This window comes from Trachinotus anak, unplaced genomic scaffold (genome assembly GCF_046630095.1).
Source record: "Trachinotus anak isolate AG129_WGS33_773 ecotype Australia unplaced genomic scaffold, CSIRO_AGI_Tana_v1 ptg000001l, whole genome shotgun sequence".
In the NCBI taxonomy this organism is placed as follows: Eukaryota; Metazoa; Chordata; class Actinopteri; order Carangiformes; family Carangidae; genus Trachinotus; species Trachinotus anak.
In genome coordinates, this window is record NW_027273852.1 from 1,276,130 (window position 1) to 1,292,670 (window position 16,541).

The 16,541-nt window shown below is 44.0% G+C and overlaps 1 protein-coding gene across 2 annotated transcripts in view; it reads right to left on the minus strand.

Moving 5' to 3' along the window:
- Positions 1-16,541, minus strand: part of tmeff2a (transmembrane protein with EGF-like and two follistatin-like domains 2a) — a 106,547-nt gene that overhangs the window by 11,354 nt on the left and 78,652 nt on the right. For both annotated transcript variants that reach the window (XM_071487076.1, XM_071487003.1), the window contains exon 5: positions 8,054-8,150. In XM_071487076.1, the coding sequence (XP_071343177.1) occupies positions 8,054-8,150 (97 nt within the window). The remainder of the gene's footprint in view (positions 1-8,053; positions 8,151-16,541) is intronic.

Sequence of the window (16,541 nt, forward strand, 5' to 3'; positions counted from 1 at the left end):
GAGACAGTCGGCACAGAGGCCTTGATTGACAAATGATGTCCCCTTACAAAGGCAGTCTGAGGCAATTAATAATGAAAGAACTGTAGATAACAAAGCTGTACATGTTGGTGTTGTGGAGGAAACTGTTGCAGAGAAAGCAGCCACTGTTGGAAACTTCTCCGATGCGATATTTACGTCAGATAATGACGACAGCAGTCGAAATGGAAAATACTAACTTATAAGCTAATACTAACGTAGTACACAGTATGCAGCCTGCCCGGAAAAGGCCAGAGAAGATTGCACCAACAGCTTTCTTCTTACCTTTAATTGGAAATTCTCTGTAATTTCACCAGGCAAATGATAATCACTGATTAGCCCAAAATTAACGTGCGACAGAAGATTACTTTAAGTACAAGTTGGCAAAGCTTTTCTAAACGACTGAGTAAAAGTCAAATTAGAAGTGTGCTGTTTGTTGTCTTTGGCGAATAACTGCTCACATCTGCAGTCCTTTTAAATGAGTCATGTTTTGTCTTCCCTGTATATTGACTCAGTGACTTCCCTCCATAAAGCTGATAGTTGTGCTGTGTTTTATTTTTTATTTTTTTGTGCCAGGCTGTGATGCATTCATTCCTCTGAATCAGGAGCTTACTTGATGCTTTCAGCTCTCGCAAATTAACCGGGCAATTTGCTGCCGCATCACAATTTTCAGTGAAATTTCGGTGTGAAAGATTGTGTGCTTTTGTGTGTGTGTGTGTGAGTCTGTATACACAACATCTGCAGAAATGACAGAGAGAGAGAGAGAGAGAGAGAGAGAGAGCACGTACACCTGCATGCGTGTGCGTATACGTGTGCGTGTGTGTATTTTAGCGTACATGTAGTGTGACCCTTAAGTGTGTGGCGGGCCTGATCAGCACAAATTACACCCAGATTGTGTTCCCCAGACAGTTGCTGCTGAGTAGCACTGAACACTAGATTCTGTAATTATAAATCTGTCATTATTCTCCTGGTCTTTTCATTTTCCCCTGGTGCCACGCTCTCCGCAAAGCTCAGGCATTCAGCTGTCTTACAGCTGCATTTGCATGCACGCCCACGTGGGCACCCGTCAGCGCATGAACGTTTGCCCCCACACACACACACACACACACACACACACAGACACACACCCACAGACACTTCTGCAATCAGTCATGATGATTCGTACTGCTGACATTGATGTTGATTGAAACGCTGTGCAGCAAGGCGTGGCGGCGCTCAGCTCCTGTTGTAATGATGGATCAGCAAAGTTAGTATGATGTGAAGAAAGGCTTCATTATGCATATGAGAGGAAACAGTCGTGTGAAAAGGCACGCGATATCCGAAATCCTGCATGACACTGAAAGTCAGCCGGCGCCGCTCTGGATGACCTGCCACTGCAGAGGGGTTAGCACTACCAGACGGGAGCACTGTGTTTTAAAGCAGTGGTGGGCAAATAGTGGCCCATGGGTCAAATCTGGCCCTCCAACAAAAATATTTGGCCTCCTCCAGCTCAAGCTGAAGTTTTGGCACAGAAGTTTCTAATTGCTGGTGCCTGGTATGAAGGATAAGTTCACCCAAATTACAAAAACATATTTTGTCTTCATTCAAACAGTTTGGTTTATGTGCTGAGGTTTTCAGATATCAACCTTGATGTCTCACTGTCAACAGTTTTCACTGAAAATGGAGAAAAAAAAAACTGTTGACAACATGTTCTGTCACAAGGATACGGTCTGTCGGAACAGACTTTCTCAATTTCTTTTTTTTTTTTTAACTGTGCAGCACAAATCAGTTTCCGTTCACTGGTGTAAAAATTAACACAGTAAGAGTCACAGTTAAAGCTACACGACAGCTCTGACACACGAACTGTGACTTGTAGAAAAAAATGATATGGCCTTTTTCTATACTGTCTCACTCTCTGCTTTCTGTGCTGCACATGTGTCTGTGTGTGTGTGTGTTGAGCCAGTCACTGTGCTTGACCTTGCTGTGTTCACATATGCTGAGCTTCCCACTGAAGAAAAAAAAAAAAAACCAAAAAACACACAGTAAGAAATGTCACTCTAACTTGTTTTACACTTCCCTGAATTTAAATCAACTTTTCAATTTGCAAAACACACAGTGGTATCAAGAAATATACCAGAGACAGTAAAATATCTTCTATCACCTTTACTGCTGCTGGTGTGGCCACAGACACACCAAACTGCAGACGTTTGTATATTTCTCACTCATTGTTAGATATAAAAACTGAGGAAATAAAGATTTCTTTTATTAACTGATATTCAGAACTATATATATCTACTACTATATCTAGAGATATGGACAGGTGTCTACGTCAGGTTTGACATCAGGGACCTGGTGCTCAGGAGGTCGCAGGTGATTACAGAGTCTGTGGTTTTGGAGTCGACTAGTTCAGAAATGAAGTCTATTCAGAAAAATCCTCAGACGGCCGGCCATCAGCCTGATCGCCAGACTTCCAACGCTGAGACTGTCTCCCTCCCCTACCGCATTACTCACGTTTCCTAAATCTGCAAATCACCACGCACTAATCATCACTCCCACCACTGGTGCGAGTGAAGTCTCCCACCAAGCACTTGACACATTTCCTCAAAACAGAATCGCACTTGTGTCCTCACGTCGTCACATGCGCAGGCCATTTAAATTTCCCACTAGAAACACAGGATGTCTTATCTGTTCTTCATCTACTGGTAGCTTTACTGATCGGCCCCGCTGCTGACAACTACAGCCTCCACAAGACTCTCAGACGTTACTGATAAATGACTTGACTCTTCATAAGCTGGAAATGACTGGTCTTTGTGAAACATGGCTTCAAATATTATCTTACCTCTTGGTGAAGCTGCCTGGGGGTGTGGCATTCATCTATAAGTCTATTTTCAGATTAACCTGTAATTTTGACGCTACCCTGACGCTCCTCCCTCCTGCTCTCTCTCTCTCTCTCGACCCAACCGGTCGAGGCAGACGTCCGCCTCTTAAAGGGAAGTTCTTCCTCACAGTTGCCACATGCTTGCTCACGACGGGAATTATTGGGTCTCTGTAATTACAATTTATAAACACTACAGTCTAGACTATATGCTGCTCTGAAATTTACTTGACTAGACTTCTTTGAAAGTAAAAATAAATGAATAATAATAATCTTATCAAATTGCAGTTGTTGTACAGTTTGAATCAGTGTATATATTGTATCACATCATTGACTATGTATCAAAGTCTAAGTGTCAAATCCTCTTAATCGGGATCGGCTCACACCCGTGTTTCCACTGTATTAAGGTGGATGACGTCCTACAAGGAAAATTTTCAAAATCCCATCAGTCAAAGCCAAAATGATCTGATACCAGCAGAGCCTTTAAAAATTATACAACCCTGGCTATAATTTTTTGCAACACCCACCCTCAAGACAAGATTAAGCTCACAATTTAAAGTGTCTGTGTTATCGTAAAAAGGATGTAAATGAGAACAGTTTCAGTATGAAAGGAGGCAGCGAGAAGAACTGAGGAGTCCAGAAGAGAAGAGACAATGTAGGAGCTTCTGAGCTGAAAGGAAATCACCAGAAAAAACAAAACAAACAACAGAGTGGCCTTGAGGTGTAATACTGCACACATGTACATGTATACATGCAAACTACCACCCCCCCCTCCATCACCGAAGAGCTTTCAAAGTCTCGTCCATCCCGAGAGGCCGCTGCTGCTGGTTGGTGGCTGATGTCTGGGCTCCATACATTTTTAATGAGGCCTCTCACTTTCTCCACAATAGGCACTATACCACCAGACTGCAGTGCGTCAACACATCCTAATGCTCCTCGCACACACACTCCAACACCTGCAGACGGGCGCGCGCCAACACTCATGGGCCACACAGGCACCAGACAGCGATCACTTTGTGGTAAATCTCGTTTTTTCTCTCTCTCACACAGCGAATCATCGCCTCACACTCTCTGCTGAAAGGCACAAAAGGGGAGTGAAGTGTAAAATGAAAGTTAGCGCTATGTGTGAATGTGTGTACTGTACATATCACAGTATGAGTGACAATGTGCGTGTGAGGATGCTTTCTTAACAGGATGTGTCTTATTGATTGGTTCCCTGCAATTTCCCTCCCATTAAAGCCCCCCCACCGCCCCCCAGACTATCTGCTGGCTCCTAACTGAAAAGGCCACTTTACACATGTGTAAACACTCACAAACACACACACACACACACACACACACACACACACACACACACAGCAGCTGAGACCGACATATCCACTAACTGCCTCATGTTGTGTACAAATCCTTAGAAGCAAACCTTATTGCAACTGAACATAGCATTGATTTTCATAATCCTCAGCCTCAAATTTCACTGTAATCCTTTGAAAACGGAGCGAGAGAGGCAAACTGGCAGATGGGGAGAGAGAGAGACAGAGTGAGAGAGGAGGCGAGGGAGGGACAGAGAGAGAGAAAAAAAGCAAGGCTGAAGCAGAAAGAAAAACGGAGAATGAGAGAAGAGAGGCTATACGGTGTATACAAGTGATCAGAGGCAGCAAAGACACACACACACACACACACACACACACACACACACACACACACACACACACACACCTGGCAAAATAATATTGTGGTGCTTTGTAGCAGAGTTCAGTATAATCATTGACGGATTACTGAACAGACATTCTGGGCACAGGCCCAAAGGGTCCGGGGACCCTGGGCTAGAGCCTCAGTTTAAAGTGTTAATATTTCTTCTAGGAAAGTCAATCAAATGACTACAAAGACATGCAAAATGCCCAAAGAGAGATGTAAAATTACTACAGAAAGTCACAAAAGAGCTACAAAGAGGCGCAAAACGAGCACAAAAAGATGTAAAATCTCCACAAGGGGATGAAAAACAACCGCAAAGAGACGCGAAATACGCAAAATGAAAAGAAAAACAACCAGAAATTCATTCTGCATGTCTTTTCTCCATGTACAAGGTGTTGAGAGTGGGTGACATGATGGTGTCCAGTGACCCATTATCTCATAATCTGTCTGTGGTAGTAATGTGTGGAGAGTGGAGTGGATATTGTGTGTATATGTGTGTGTGCATGGAGCTAGCTCAATGAAAATAGCGCGGACTCCCACCCTGTGATTTCTGTCTGGCTTTTCACTGGAATTCCCTTCTGCTCTCCGCAGAAAGGGCTTCAATGATGACATAAGTGCTGGCTTTGAGAAGCCCCTCGCTCCTTTGTCAGGAGGTCTAAGCCCAGCGTTCACACAGCAAGTGTCCCTGCTGCCCCTCTCTATGATTAGCTCGCTATCTGCCCCTCTTCTACCTTAATTCTATCAACACTGATGGCTGCTATTGATGGGCTTGAAAGCATAGGTTTTTGTGGGTAATTACAGTTTTACACCACAAATGGATCTAAATGGGTTTTCGTGACTCTATTGATCCTTGTGTGTGGGGGGATTGGTCTCTTTCTGCCTGCTACTGGCCTCTAGAGTACGGAGAGCTGCAGAAGGGTGTTGTGAGGTGTGAGGATTGCAACTGTCCCTCTACAGCAGGGTCAAGTGCAGCATAGTGCAGCCAACATACATGCGTAACATACTGCATTTCACATCACAGAGTGCGTTTCATTTCCTCGTAGAATCCGCAACATGAATGAAAAATGAAAACAGAATCAAACCTGACCGGGCTCAGTGAAAGTCAGAGCATCATTTCTGAGCGCATCATGGAAATAACCGTTTGCCCAAACAGGCATACATCCTTTTATACTGTCAAATTCTATATGAAAAATAAATATAAAATAAAATAAATTTTTTCAAGGCAACACAGAGTATTGTAATGTTTACATTTTGAATAATTGCATAGGTGTTTGTAGAGCAGTGATTTCAGTGATGTGCTGGTGTGCTTACTGACTCACTGATGGCTGTTTCCACTGTTTCAACCAATAAAAGCTTTTTTAAGTTGGATTAAAAATGTGAAGGTCATCTTCCTGTGCCAGAACCAGAGCTACAATTAGTGCCTCGTGGTTGTTTGTCTCCGCCAACCAGCCAAGTTGCCGGAAATATGGTCACAACCTCCCCTTCCTGAGTGACAGCGCTGAACATTATGATGTCACAGTGAAGCTGACCTTTGACCATTTGGGTACAAAGTGCCATCACTTCATCAGTTCATCCTATTAGCCATTTGTGTTAAATTGTGTCATAATTAGCTCATGAATTCTTGAGTTATGGCCACGACCGGTCACAGTGACCTTTGACCTTTAGCCACCAAATTCCAAACAGTTCACTCTTGAGTTCAAATTAATGTTTGCCACAAGAAATTCACTCAAGGTGCTGCTGAGATATCGTGTTCATGAGACTGGGATGGATGGACAACGTGAAAACATCCTGCCTCTGGCCCTGGATGTCGCCGCCGTGGAGGCGTAACAATGGCGACAGAAAAACGGCGACAAGCATTAATGGGACTGTTGAGAAAGATGAGAGAGAGAGAAAAGAAAACTTCATGTAGCGGCAAACAATTAACGTAACAGCGTTTATTTATTACTCTGTACTGCTTCGATGAAAATAAGAATAATGCATTCTTACGAGCGCGTGTTTATGGGGTCACTCCACCTGGTGTTTGATTACAGTCATCTCTCTCTCCTGCTCGCCGTTTGATTAACTGATGGTTTGTTTGATTGAAATCAGCTGCCGCCTGATTGGGCTACGCCAGCGGTTGGCTGCCGTTTGATGGAAACGACCTGCTCTTGGGGTGCAATTACCTGCCTGATTATTCACCAGAAACATTCTTATCCAAACACCTTGGGGCTTTTGAAAGATTAACAAGTGCTTGTATTTTCCCTTTTACAGGAAGGAACGCTGAAATATTTATGTGTCTGTTTGTGTCAACTGCTTTTTGAATGAGATGCATTATTGACTCTGGCTGCTTTCCCTGTCTTGTCCATTGTTTCCTTATGTGGTGGAAAACGCTGCACGTTATTTTCTGCACAACTGTCTTCATTCCAGCTTGTGCTAAACATGCTCGAGGCTCCATTTTCTTTTATGTTTCTGTGTGCACACACCACTGACAGTGCGCTGTGCTGTTGTGACCTTATGAATTTCTCCCTTTAGGGACTGAGAAATTACCAGTAAACCCGTTTCCGTGCTTTAGCAGAATATTAAGGTGCATTTGCAGAAGTGGGTGGCATCCGGACGAGTGGACTCCAGCTGTTTGGTATTTGGAACAAGGCTCGATATGCATCATGAAGCCGCTCCTTGGCATTACAGTTATTGCACACCAGGGCACATTATCTTTCCATTACATCAAGCACTTTGATAGAGTCATACTCTCAGGGCACTTCTAATTTCTAGGCGTAGGTCTGGGGATTTCTCATAAGCGCTGCCTTTCTTTTGCTGATACCAGCTGATCCTTGTCCCACGCCGAATCTGTTACGATGGTTCATTTAAGCTTCATTCATGCTGGAAAGTGCAAATAAATAAAAGCTGATACAACCTGGTGCTGGAAAACAGTTCACCAGTCGGGCCTCCATCTAATTAGACTCTGCACCCACATGTTTATTGTGCTCCCTCGAGGATGTTTTCACTGCTGCTTCCTTGCTCATGTATGCGGGGGAGCCGGGAACATATTACCTTACATCCGTCTCACCTGCAGCACATGGTTAAATTAACGACGAGCGTTATATCTTTGCTGAACTCGTTTTCCGTGTGTGAGTCATTTTCGGCCTAACGTTGCCGAGTCCTGTAAGGATAGTAATTGGATTTCCAGAATAAGCGAAAATCTCCTTTCTTTCTGTGCCCTGCTCTGGTAATTGAGGTTAAATGAAATGGTCAACCAGGCACTAAACCTCATTGGGTGCTCATCAGCGGGTTTGTTTAGTGTAAAGATGAGTTTTTATCGAAATTCTCAGTGTTCATGCCGACCGAAATGCGTCAAATAGCAAAGCTGGTCTCATTTTTTGGGGCGAAAATGTTAAAAGCTATCTAGATAACTGGGGCCTTGTTGCGTGGTTCAACTGGTGTCACGTGGCTTTGACATTGACAAGTAGCAGTTTCAAGCGTTTCTATGTGGAGGCTCTGTGTGTGCGAACTCACCAAACGTCCTCTGCGTCCACGTCGCACTCAGCCCCGAACTGGCAAATGTCACAGGTGGATGTCTCCTTCTGTCCCGCCTCAGCTGAGCCCTCTCCTCCTAAAAGTGAAGACAGAAGAAAACATGTAACGCCTGTTTCATCTTTTTTTTTTTTTTGAATCCCAGCTCCTTCATTCTGAGGGTGTGAAAAACTGTAACAAAGCCCTGTAACAATGCACCTCTTGCAAAGCGGGGTGACCGTGAGAAATCAGCCTCGGACAGCAGTGCATTTACATTCTGCCATATCCCGCCATAATCCCACAGAAGCTATCTCCCTCATCCATTCACTCTCCCCCTCTTGTCTCCACCCTCCTCCACTCCCTCCCAGACTCCCCTCGCCTGACTCTCATCTATCACTCTCAAATCCCTGCTGATCTTTTTGGAGTCCCTCTTTTATTTCATCGCGCTGATTTTCTCGCGCTGTGAGTGCGACGACTCCTTGGCGGCGGTGTGGGTACTGGCGTCAGGCTTATGGCGGCTTAGGGACCCCGCCAGTGCATATCACGCCTCATGAGTGAAAAAAAAAAAAAAAAGGCAATCTGGCCAATCTCAAATTGCATTCTCCTACCACAGAGGACTCCTCCAGTCTCCGCACACTTTTGCTCTTCTTCTCTTTCCCCCTCGGCCCCTTTCTCCATTAGACAAGCTCTATTTTTAAACTTACTAGGTCCCGTGAGGACGACTTCGGAAAAGAAGACGAAGAGGTGGAACTTGGCATCATTTCCCCATGTCATATCTTTAATCTCCACAACGCACACACACATGCACAGACACCCACACTGCTGCCGCCATGCATTTCTCCCCTGTGTCGCCTCTTTCATTTTCCCTCCTGAAACTTTTGTTATTTCTCGTGATCCCCTGCGACATGCTGGATGAATTGGAAAGAACTCTGGTCGAGAGGTTTAACCTGATTTTCTGCTGTCAAGCTTAAGTTGGGTTTGACTCTCATATTAAGGTCAAAGTCAGTTAACTTTTACTTTGCTTTCTTTTGACTGCTGAATCTAGTTAGCATGGGACATGCCTCCTCCATAACTCTCAGCTTGGATTTCATTGCTGTTGGGTCAGATTATCCCAACAGCCTCATTGTGTCTCCTTTGCCCGTGTCCAAAAAACACAATGCAGCCTGCAAGACTGAAAAGTTCCCTTGCTGAGGATGTTAAGCTCCTTTCAAACATCCTGCCTTTGCTTTCGATGTTTTTTCCCTTTTGAAGCCGTGTGTGAAGCTGCAGGTGTTGGACGGCAGCCACGCCGGTGAATCAGTGCACTCTGATTGCAGAACATTTGCAGTCAGGTGGCAAGATGTACATTCTGTATTCACAGCTTTACCTTCAGGTCACAGGACTGGCAAGACTACAAGGTGTGAAGCCACGCTGGCACGTAGCCCACCGGCGGCGCTCGAATGCCAAAATCATTTCAGTGTCCACTGCAAAAACCTTTTCAGCAAATGTTCTCATATGTAATTTTGCAATCCAATCAATGAAAAGTTGGTTCCACTTCTTCTTTCATTGGGCTTATTTCCAAAATTTCCTTGAAATTCTTACTGAAAACAGCGTTTTTTGTTTTTTTTTTGCAAAAGGAGAAAGTGAAAGCACCTCAAAAAATAATGGCTTTTTAGATGTGAAAAACATTTTGTCACTTAGTTTCACGGCACTGTGTGTGTGTGTTTGTGTGAACAGAAAAGACCAGCAGCGGTTTGTGCAAAGCTGCCGGTAACTAGACTGAAAAGGTGGAGCTAATTAGAAATAATGAGCAGTGTGAGCTGTCTCTCCACCAGCTGTCTCACCTACTGATATGATGAACCTCATCGCAGCGAAACAAAGCGAAATGTCAGCTCGCCACTGAGGTGCACCGGCCTTCAGACAGACCTCACGCTTACCTGCAGTTCTTCGTTTGTGTGTGGTTCCATGTTCAGGAAAAAATATTTTTCATATGTGGAATAAAAACGGTGTTAAAAATGAAATGATTAGGTAATGCAATCAAAAAATAGAAAGAAGAAGAAGAATTATATAATAATACATGAGCTGTTGTGAGTTAGCAATAATTTTATTTTATATCAGCCACAGAGCCATTAGCCATCTGTAATGCTGCAACAACCCTGCATCCCACATTTACATTGCACAGTGTTCATTGGACCCCCCCTCATGCCATGATAAATATACATGTATTTCAAACTCTATGCCCCCAGTTTGTGAGGCAGGCTTCCTGTTATAATCTGTAATCTCCGTCACTCGGGTTCATATTTCAGACTTTCCTCCTGAGCCACAGAAAACATTACATAACTCACAGTATTGCTCTCAGGCTGAGTACCACTCCTCATGACAACTAAACTGATCTTGATGTGGAAAAAATTCAAGTCCCCCCCCCCTTTCGAAAATCACCACTGCAAGCAATGTTTGCAAATCAGAGTCTCTTGATTCATATACTTTCAAGGCTTGTTGTCAGTGTTGTCCTCAAGTGTTCAACTGTGCATGACAGTTCAATTATTAGGGCTTGCTTTGTGTCTCACATCAGAGCGGAGGATAGGCCACTGTTGACACTGGAACTGCAGCTGATTGAATTAGCCAGGTGTGACTCTTTGACCACTGACGTAAATGTAATTTCCCTTATTTCCACCTGTCGTGTACGTTGTGGTGTGTGAAATTTTCACAGAGCCTCTTGCAGGCACTGGAGCTAGCCAGCCTCTCCAGCCTCTCTGTACTCTGTTAAATGAGTAGCTCCACATAAAGGCTTGTGGGCAGGCATGCATGTAAGCTCTCCCACGACTCTCCTCTCCTACAACTGCGCACGAGAGAAAAAGAGGGAGAGGAGGAGGGAGATCGCCCGCACACGTTTCTGGAACACCCGCTCAGATTTCTGTGTATATATACATATATGTATATGACGCAAATACCAACATTGTCTCCTCTTCCTCTTCTTTCTCCTCTGCCCTTTTCTTCCTCACACTGCAGCTGACACTTCTTGTATGCACACACTCTTACACACTCATACCCAGATCCCCATACAAGGTACTGCAGGCGCAATTACCAAAGGTGACTGGGGACAAGCAGTGTTTTCCACTCCTCAAATCCCTGATAGAGTCTCCTGTAGCACTAACACAACATCTCCCCTGTTTCTGTGTCTGCTAATCCCTGGAATCAGCAGACACGGCTGTGTAATGACTGAAATGATTAGCCCTCCTCGTGCTCGTGTGCCCCCCCCCACTGGCTCCTACATCCCACCTAGTATCGATCCACCCTCGGATCAGACCAGACTGACCTCCTCTGTGATTTCTGTCCTAGCCTCACCTTCAACTCTAACAAATCCCTTCTTGGCTTTTTGCTCCTGTTGTATCAAACGGCTCAATTTAATAAACACAATTGTGTGAATTTTGTGTGACTTCAACACAACAGCAAAGGGGAGAAAAGAAGAAGAAGAAGAAGAAGTAGGAAGAGAGAGAAAGTTAAAGATGGATCTACAAGGAAGAGAAGAAGAGATTAGAGTAAACTGATGACTTAAAGGAGAGATAAGCAGGATAATACAACAGAGGGGCAAGAAAAAAAAAAACTGCTGGATCAGTCATGACGGTGCCACGGGGCTTCCTCTTGGGGTTAAAGAGCGTCTCTAATCCTGTTACTGCTGTCTGGGGCTTGGCCATGCTGTAAATACTATGCATGCATGTATGCACACAAATTCAAAAAAAAAATATATAAAAAAAAATAACAGAATTCAGCAACGTTCCTTCTGCATTTTAAACCTGAGACTCCACTGGAGACACTGGCCATGATGCCACAGAAAATGGGAGAGAGTTACTGTGAGGGAGGAGAGCAGTGTGACAAGGTCGGAGCTCATTTAACCGCAGCAGCTGGCCGAGCTGCTCTGGTGTGAACAAGCACTGGTTGAATGGTTCAGCTCCTGTGACTGGTGAAACAGAGCCAGGGGCAGCCGCTGTGCACAGCAAGGCTAGAAAAATATATCTGTGGAAAATTAGTTAATGATATTTGCTTTAAAATGGTAGCAATGAATGCAGATCTTATCTTGTAGAGTAACTTCTGTAGTAAATAGTTCTTTATGTGATGGTGTTAAGTGATTTTAGCTGCACTGTAAATGATTACTATTGCTTTTTACACTGTATTCATGACTGAAAGGGAGAAAGGCAGGAAAGGTAGAACAGTATGGTTATATTTCTTACTGTAAATCTGGTTACAGTAACACCTGGTGAGTGGAAATAATCTCAGCCCACCAGATTTTTTGGAAAAAACAAAAATCACTCCAACATCATCTTGTGTGACTCAGTCAAGCTGGGCTGGGGCAGTCAGCTGTGTGCGTGGTGTAGCATATATTACCTAACACAAAACACCACAGTTTTCTGATTCAGCCAACAGATGTTAACCATTTCATTTTAACTATGCAATAGGGCAGTGTATTCTGCTTTGGATGCTTACTGTAGATGTAACATATCGTGCCTTTCCTGCCGGGATGGGACAGGAGAAGCCGAGACGTTTCTGTCAGCCATGAATTGAAATATCTTGAACTGAGAAAATACTGCAGTAAAATCTACCCTGAGTTTGAATTTCTAGAAGCTTCATATTACCCTAAGTGTGTTAAGTTGTTGATGCTGTACTCAGCAAGTCATCAGTTTTCATTACCTTTGGAAGTACATGCCGCTTGTTTTAGTCTCAGTGAAAAGGTTGGTGCTACAGTAGTGTCACAGAGGTCGGACTTAAAGGGGCTATTTGTAAGTTTTCTCCGCTGTGGAAGGTGTTTTCTTTCTTGGAGTGGTTGGTGGTGATGGTCGCTTGACAAGACCTTGGGCTATTGTTGCGTTTACATGACAAGAGGTTATAATACACTCTCTTAACAGAGCTACGTCTTCAGAGGAGACTGGAGGCTACAGTGACTCGCTATCGGAAAGTGAGGAGACGAACTGAGGCTGGCAAGCTAACAAGAAAATCTTCACTTTTATTATTCACACAAATTTAAACACTGGATTGTTTTGACTGTCCTTGCCCCTGAGACTAGATTATCAGTGATCTCGAAACTCACCAGGAACTCAACTTCTTTTTGTAATTTAACTCCAGAGCCGAAGTCATTTTCAGCGCAGTTCTCCTCTATTCATGCTGGCCACTGCAAAATTGCTTTTGTTTATATTTGCCCTTGTCTTCGAATTGACTTCACCTGCAGTGATGCTGCCTATAAAATAGGTTCCCATTCAGCGGGACAACATCCTTTGAAGCATTACTTTGAAATGAAGACAATTAGAAAGGCACTGAATATTCTTCAGTGTACACTACGGTGAGAATGTGCCTGACCTAGGCTGCCCTGAGAGGCAGTGAAAGAGGCCGTGATGACTCCTCTGACTGAGCTCCAGGGTTTAATGACTGAGGAGGGACGCACTGTTGCCAGGGTGATTCACCTGTCACAGTTTTATGGCTGCCTGAAAAACCTCCCGTGACATCTGGGCTAGTGTTTGCCAGAGGGCATATTGAAGAAGAATGGTCTCTAACACCAGTGAAACTGGTGGTCTCAGCAGCCCAGATTATGGTGGTAACGCTGGTGTGACTGAAAAACCAACCATCTCAGTCTCAGTTCAATCCAGATCACACAGTCTCCATCTAACCAGACCGAGTTTAAGTTGTTTTTTCCAAAGAAGAATAGGGGATGTGAAAAGGTGATTCACACCTATTGATATAGACCTGGGGCAGTAACTGCTGCCAGAGGTGCCTCGGCAACGTATTGACTGGAGGTGGGTGAGTGTTCCCCCTGTTTTGCTTTTGTATTTGTTGGTCTTTGTCTTCCTTTTTCTTTCTTCCACACAGTATCTCATCTTGCACTGGACATTACAGCGTGTAACAGTACACACTGCATGTTTTGTCTGCACGAGTGTATAGTGTATTGTGCTGCACGTGCGAGGACACAGGCAGGGTGTGCTGGTGACTTCCTTCATATAGATACATCAGGGAAAGTAAAAGCAGGTTTAAGGGAGAACAGAGTGAGAGAGGGGGAGACATCATTCATTTGAGCGAGCATACAGAGAGAACAAGAGACCATCTCTTTGGGTGAGCACGCACACACACACACACACACACACACACACACACACACACACACACACACACACACCCAAACACACACCCAAACACAGACAGGAGATTTAGGGCACTCTAGCGTGAGGCTATCATACGGATGATGAATGAAGTCCACACACCCCTGGAAAACAGAGCAGGACCACTACGACCTTGGTTGCAAACACACTGGGGAGAGAGAGGGAGAGAGAGGGAGAGGAGAGGGATGAGGGAGAGAGAGAGAGAGAGAGAGACACAGGCTGATAGATCCTACACGTGGCTGTGTGTGGTCGCTGAGACAGATGCAGGGTGAACCCCACATGGCTCACTATTGTTACCAGATCAGCCATCAGAAGGTTTAGACTGGGTTCAGACTCTCTGTGGGGATTTATTTAAACTACCTGCATGGCTGTGATGGCTGTGCCAATAATGTGTCAGTACATCATTCAACATGCATGAAATTCTAAGATCGTAAAGATGTGATGAATTGTTTGACATTGAATTCATAAATGCAGATTAACTTGTGTATAGACTTTCTATAAAGGTGCACCAGGACAGTCTGCACTCACTGAAACACATGTAAACACAACACAATTTATCACTAGTACAAACTACAGCCTCCAAATTAATCAAACAGTAGACTTGGCGCTTTAAAACTCCTTAAACTGAACATTATAACCGTAATGAAGGTGCAGGGCTGTTGTATTAGGCTGCATCAGTTTTAGCAAGGGTGCACATAATAAATTACTCCTTGCAAATAATAAGTAATTGCATTGAGGGTTCCAAAAGACTTGTGTACAGGCCGCAGGATAAATGTACGAAACCAGCCAAACAAAATTATGTCTATTGGCAGGTGTGATAAATCTTACCGAGGGCTCTTTCCTTCCTGTAAAACAGACATGTAATCCATGAAAGGTGATACAGGAAGCAATGAACATGAGCCAAATAGCAGATAATGGCTCAGGATGATGATACAGGATCTGCGGTACGGTCACATTGTATCAGCATCACAATGCAACCAGTGCACACAGTTTGAAGTCTGACTCATGTGAGATGTAATCTTTCTGTTGTGCGGGGAGCTGCATTAAAAGAAGACCATGCCGACAATTAAACTATGAAACCCATCAATCAAAATGACATTATCAACGGGCCTCTGCCACAAGTGGCCGATCTGACAGGGCGAGCTGGGCCAAAGAATAATCTATAAACATAATGGACATCAATATTGAAAAGATGACAGATGAGGCTGCCGACAGAGGCCAGGATTCAATTTCTGTTCCTTTTTTTTTTTTTTCCCTCCTGTCGGAGACCACATCGCTTTTCACAAAGTCATCTGTCAGCCATAAGGCCGATGAGGAGAACCAAGCTCCTCCAAAAAAGTGAGCCAAGGGCGGTTGTTCCGGTGACGTAAATGACTAAATGAATCAGGCACGGGGCAATAATGACTGTGATATAAGTAATGATGCCATCGAAATGCTTGGTGGGCATTGGCAGGGAAACACACTGCGTGTTAGTATTACTGCGGCCAAAGTAAATCCCATCAAGCCACATTTTAAAAGCTCTTTTCATTTACATTCCACAGACGAAAACGCACCAGATTTGAACAGTCTGACTGAAGGTGCGATCAGAACAAAATGTTATTTTCCGTTCATTTAAATGAGGGAGCAGTGAAGAGACTCATTGCGTCTGGTTGCGAACTGATCCCACCAGTGATTAGAGTAAAGCAAGACTTTTCATTATCCAGCTTGTTTGAGAAATTGGTGTAGGGTGTTGTTATACAGACAAGGACTAAAAGACTGATTGTAAATATCCTTGTTTATGACTGCATAGCAAAAAAGAATCCTGTGTGTGGAGCAGAGAGGGAGTGACGCTGAGCTGCAGTGAGTCTGTTTTACAACAGTGAATTTTATTTAGTCAAGTTTGGCCTGACCGCACCATAATTCAGAGAATGTCCTCACCAAGGCGGATTCATTACTGCGTTGCTCTCATGTTTTAGCACAGCCCGATCAGAAATGACACCTATCATTTGTAATTGAGGATGATTCACAAACGACCTTGCAGCTTTTACTGTCTCCACATATTGTTGGGTTCTCCTCATTCATTTCAAAGCCGAGTCGGAGACAAATTTCCACATCACTTTTACCGATTCTGATTCAAAAAGGTGGCGTCCCTGCAAAAATGTGACCTAGCTGGTCGTAATGAATTGGTGTAGTTTCACAATATTCTGCTCCACTACGAAAAAACCTTTTATTCCGCAAGCAGGTCAAATCCACAGAATATTCTCTGATAAAATATAAATCTAAGCACGACAGGACACGATATGAAAACCGTATGATTCGACAGCTCGTCTGGCCTCCACTAGATTCCTCAGTTCCACAGCTTAACGGGAGGAAATGAGGAAGGTGCGCTC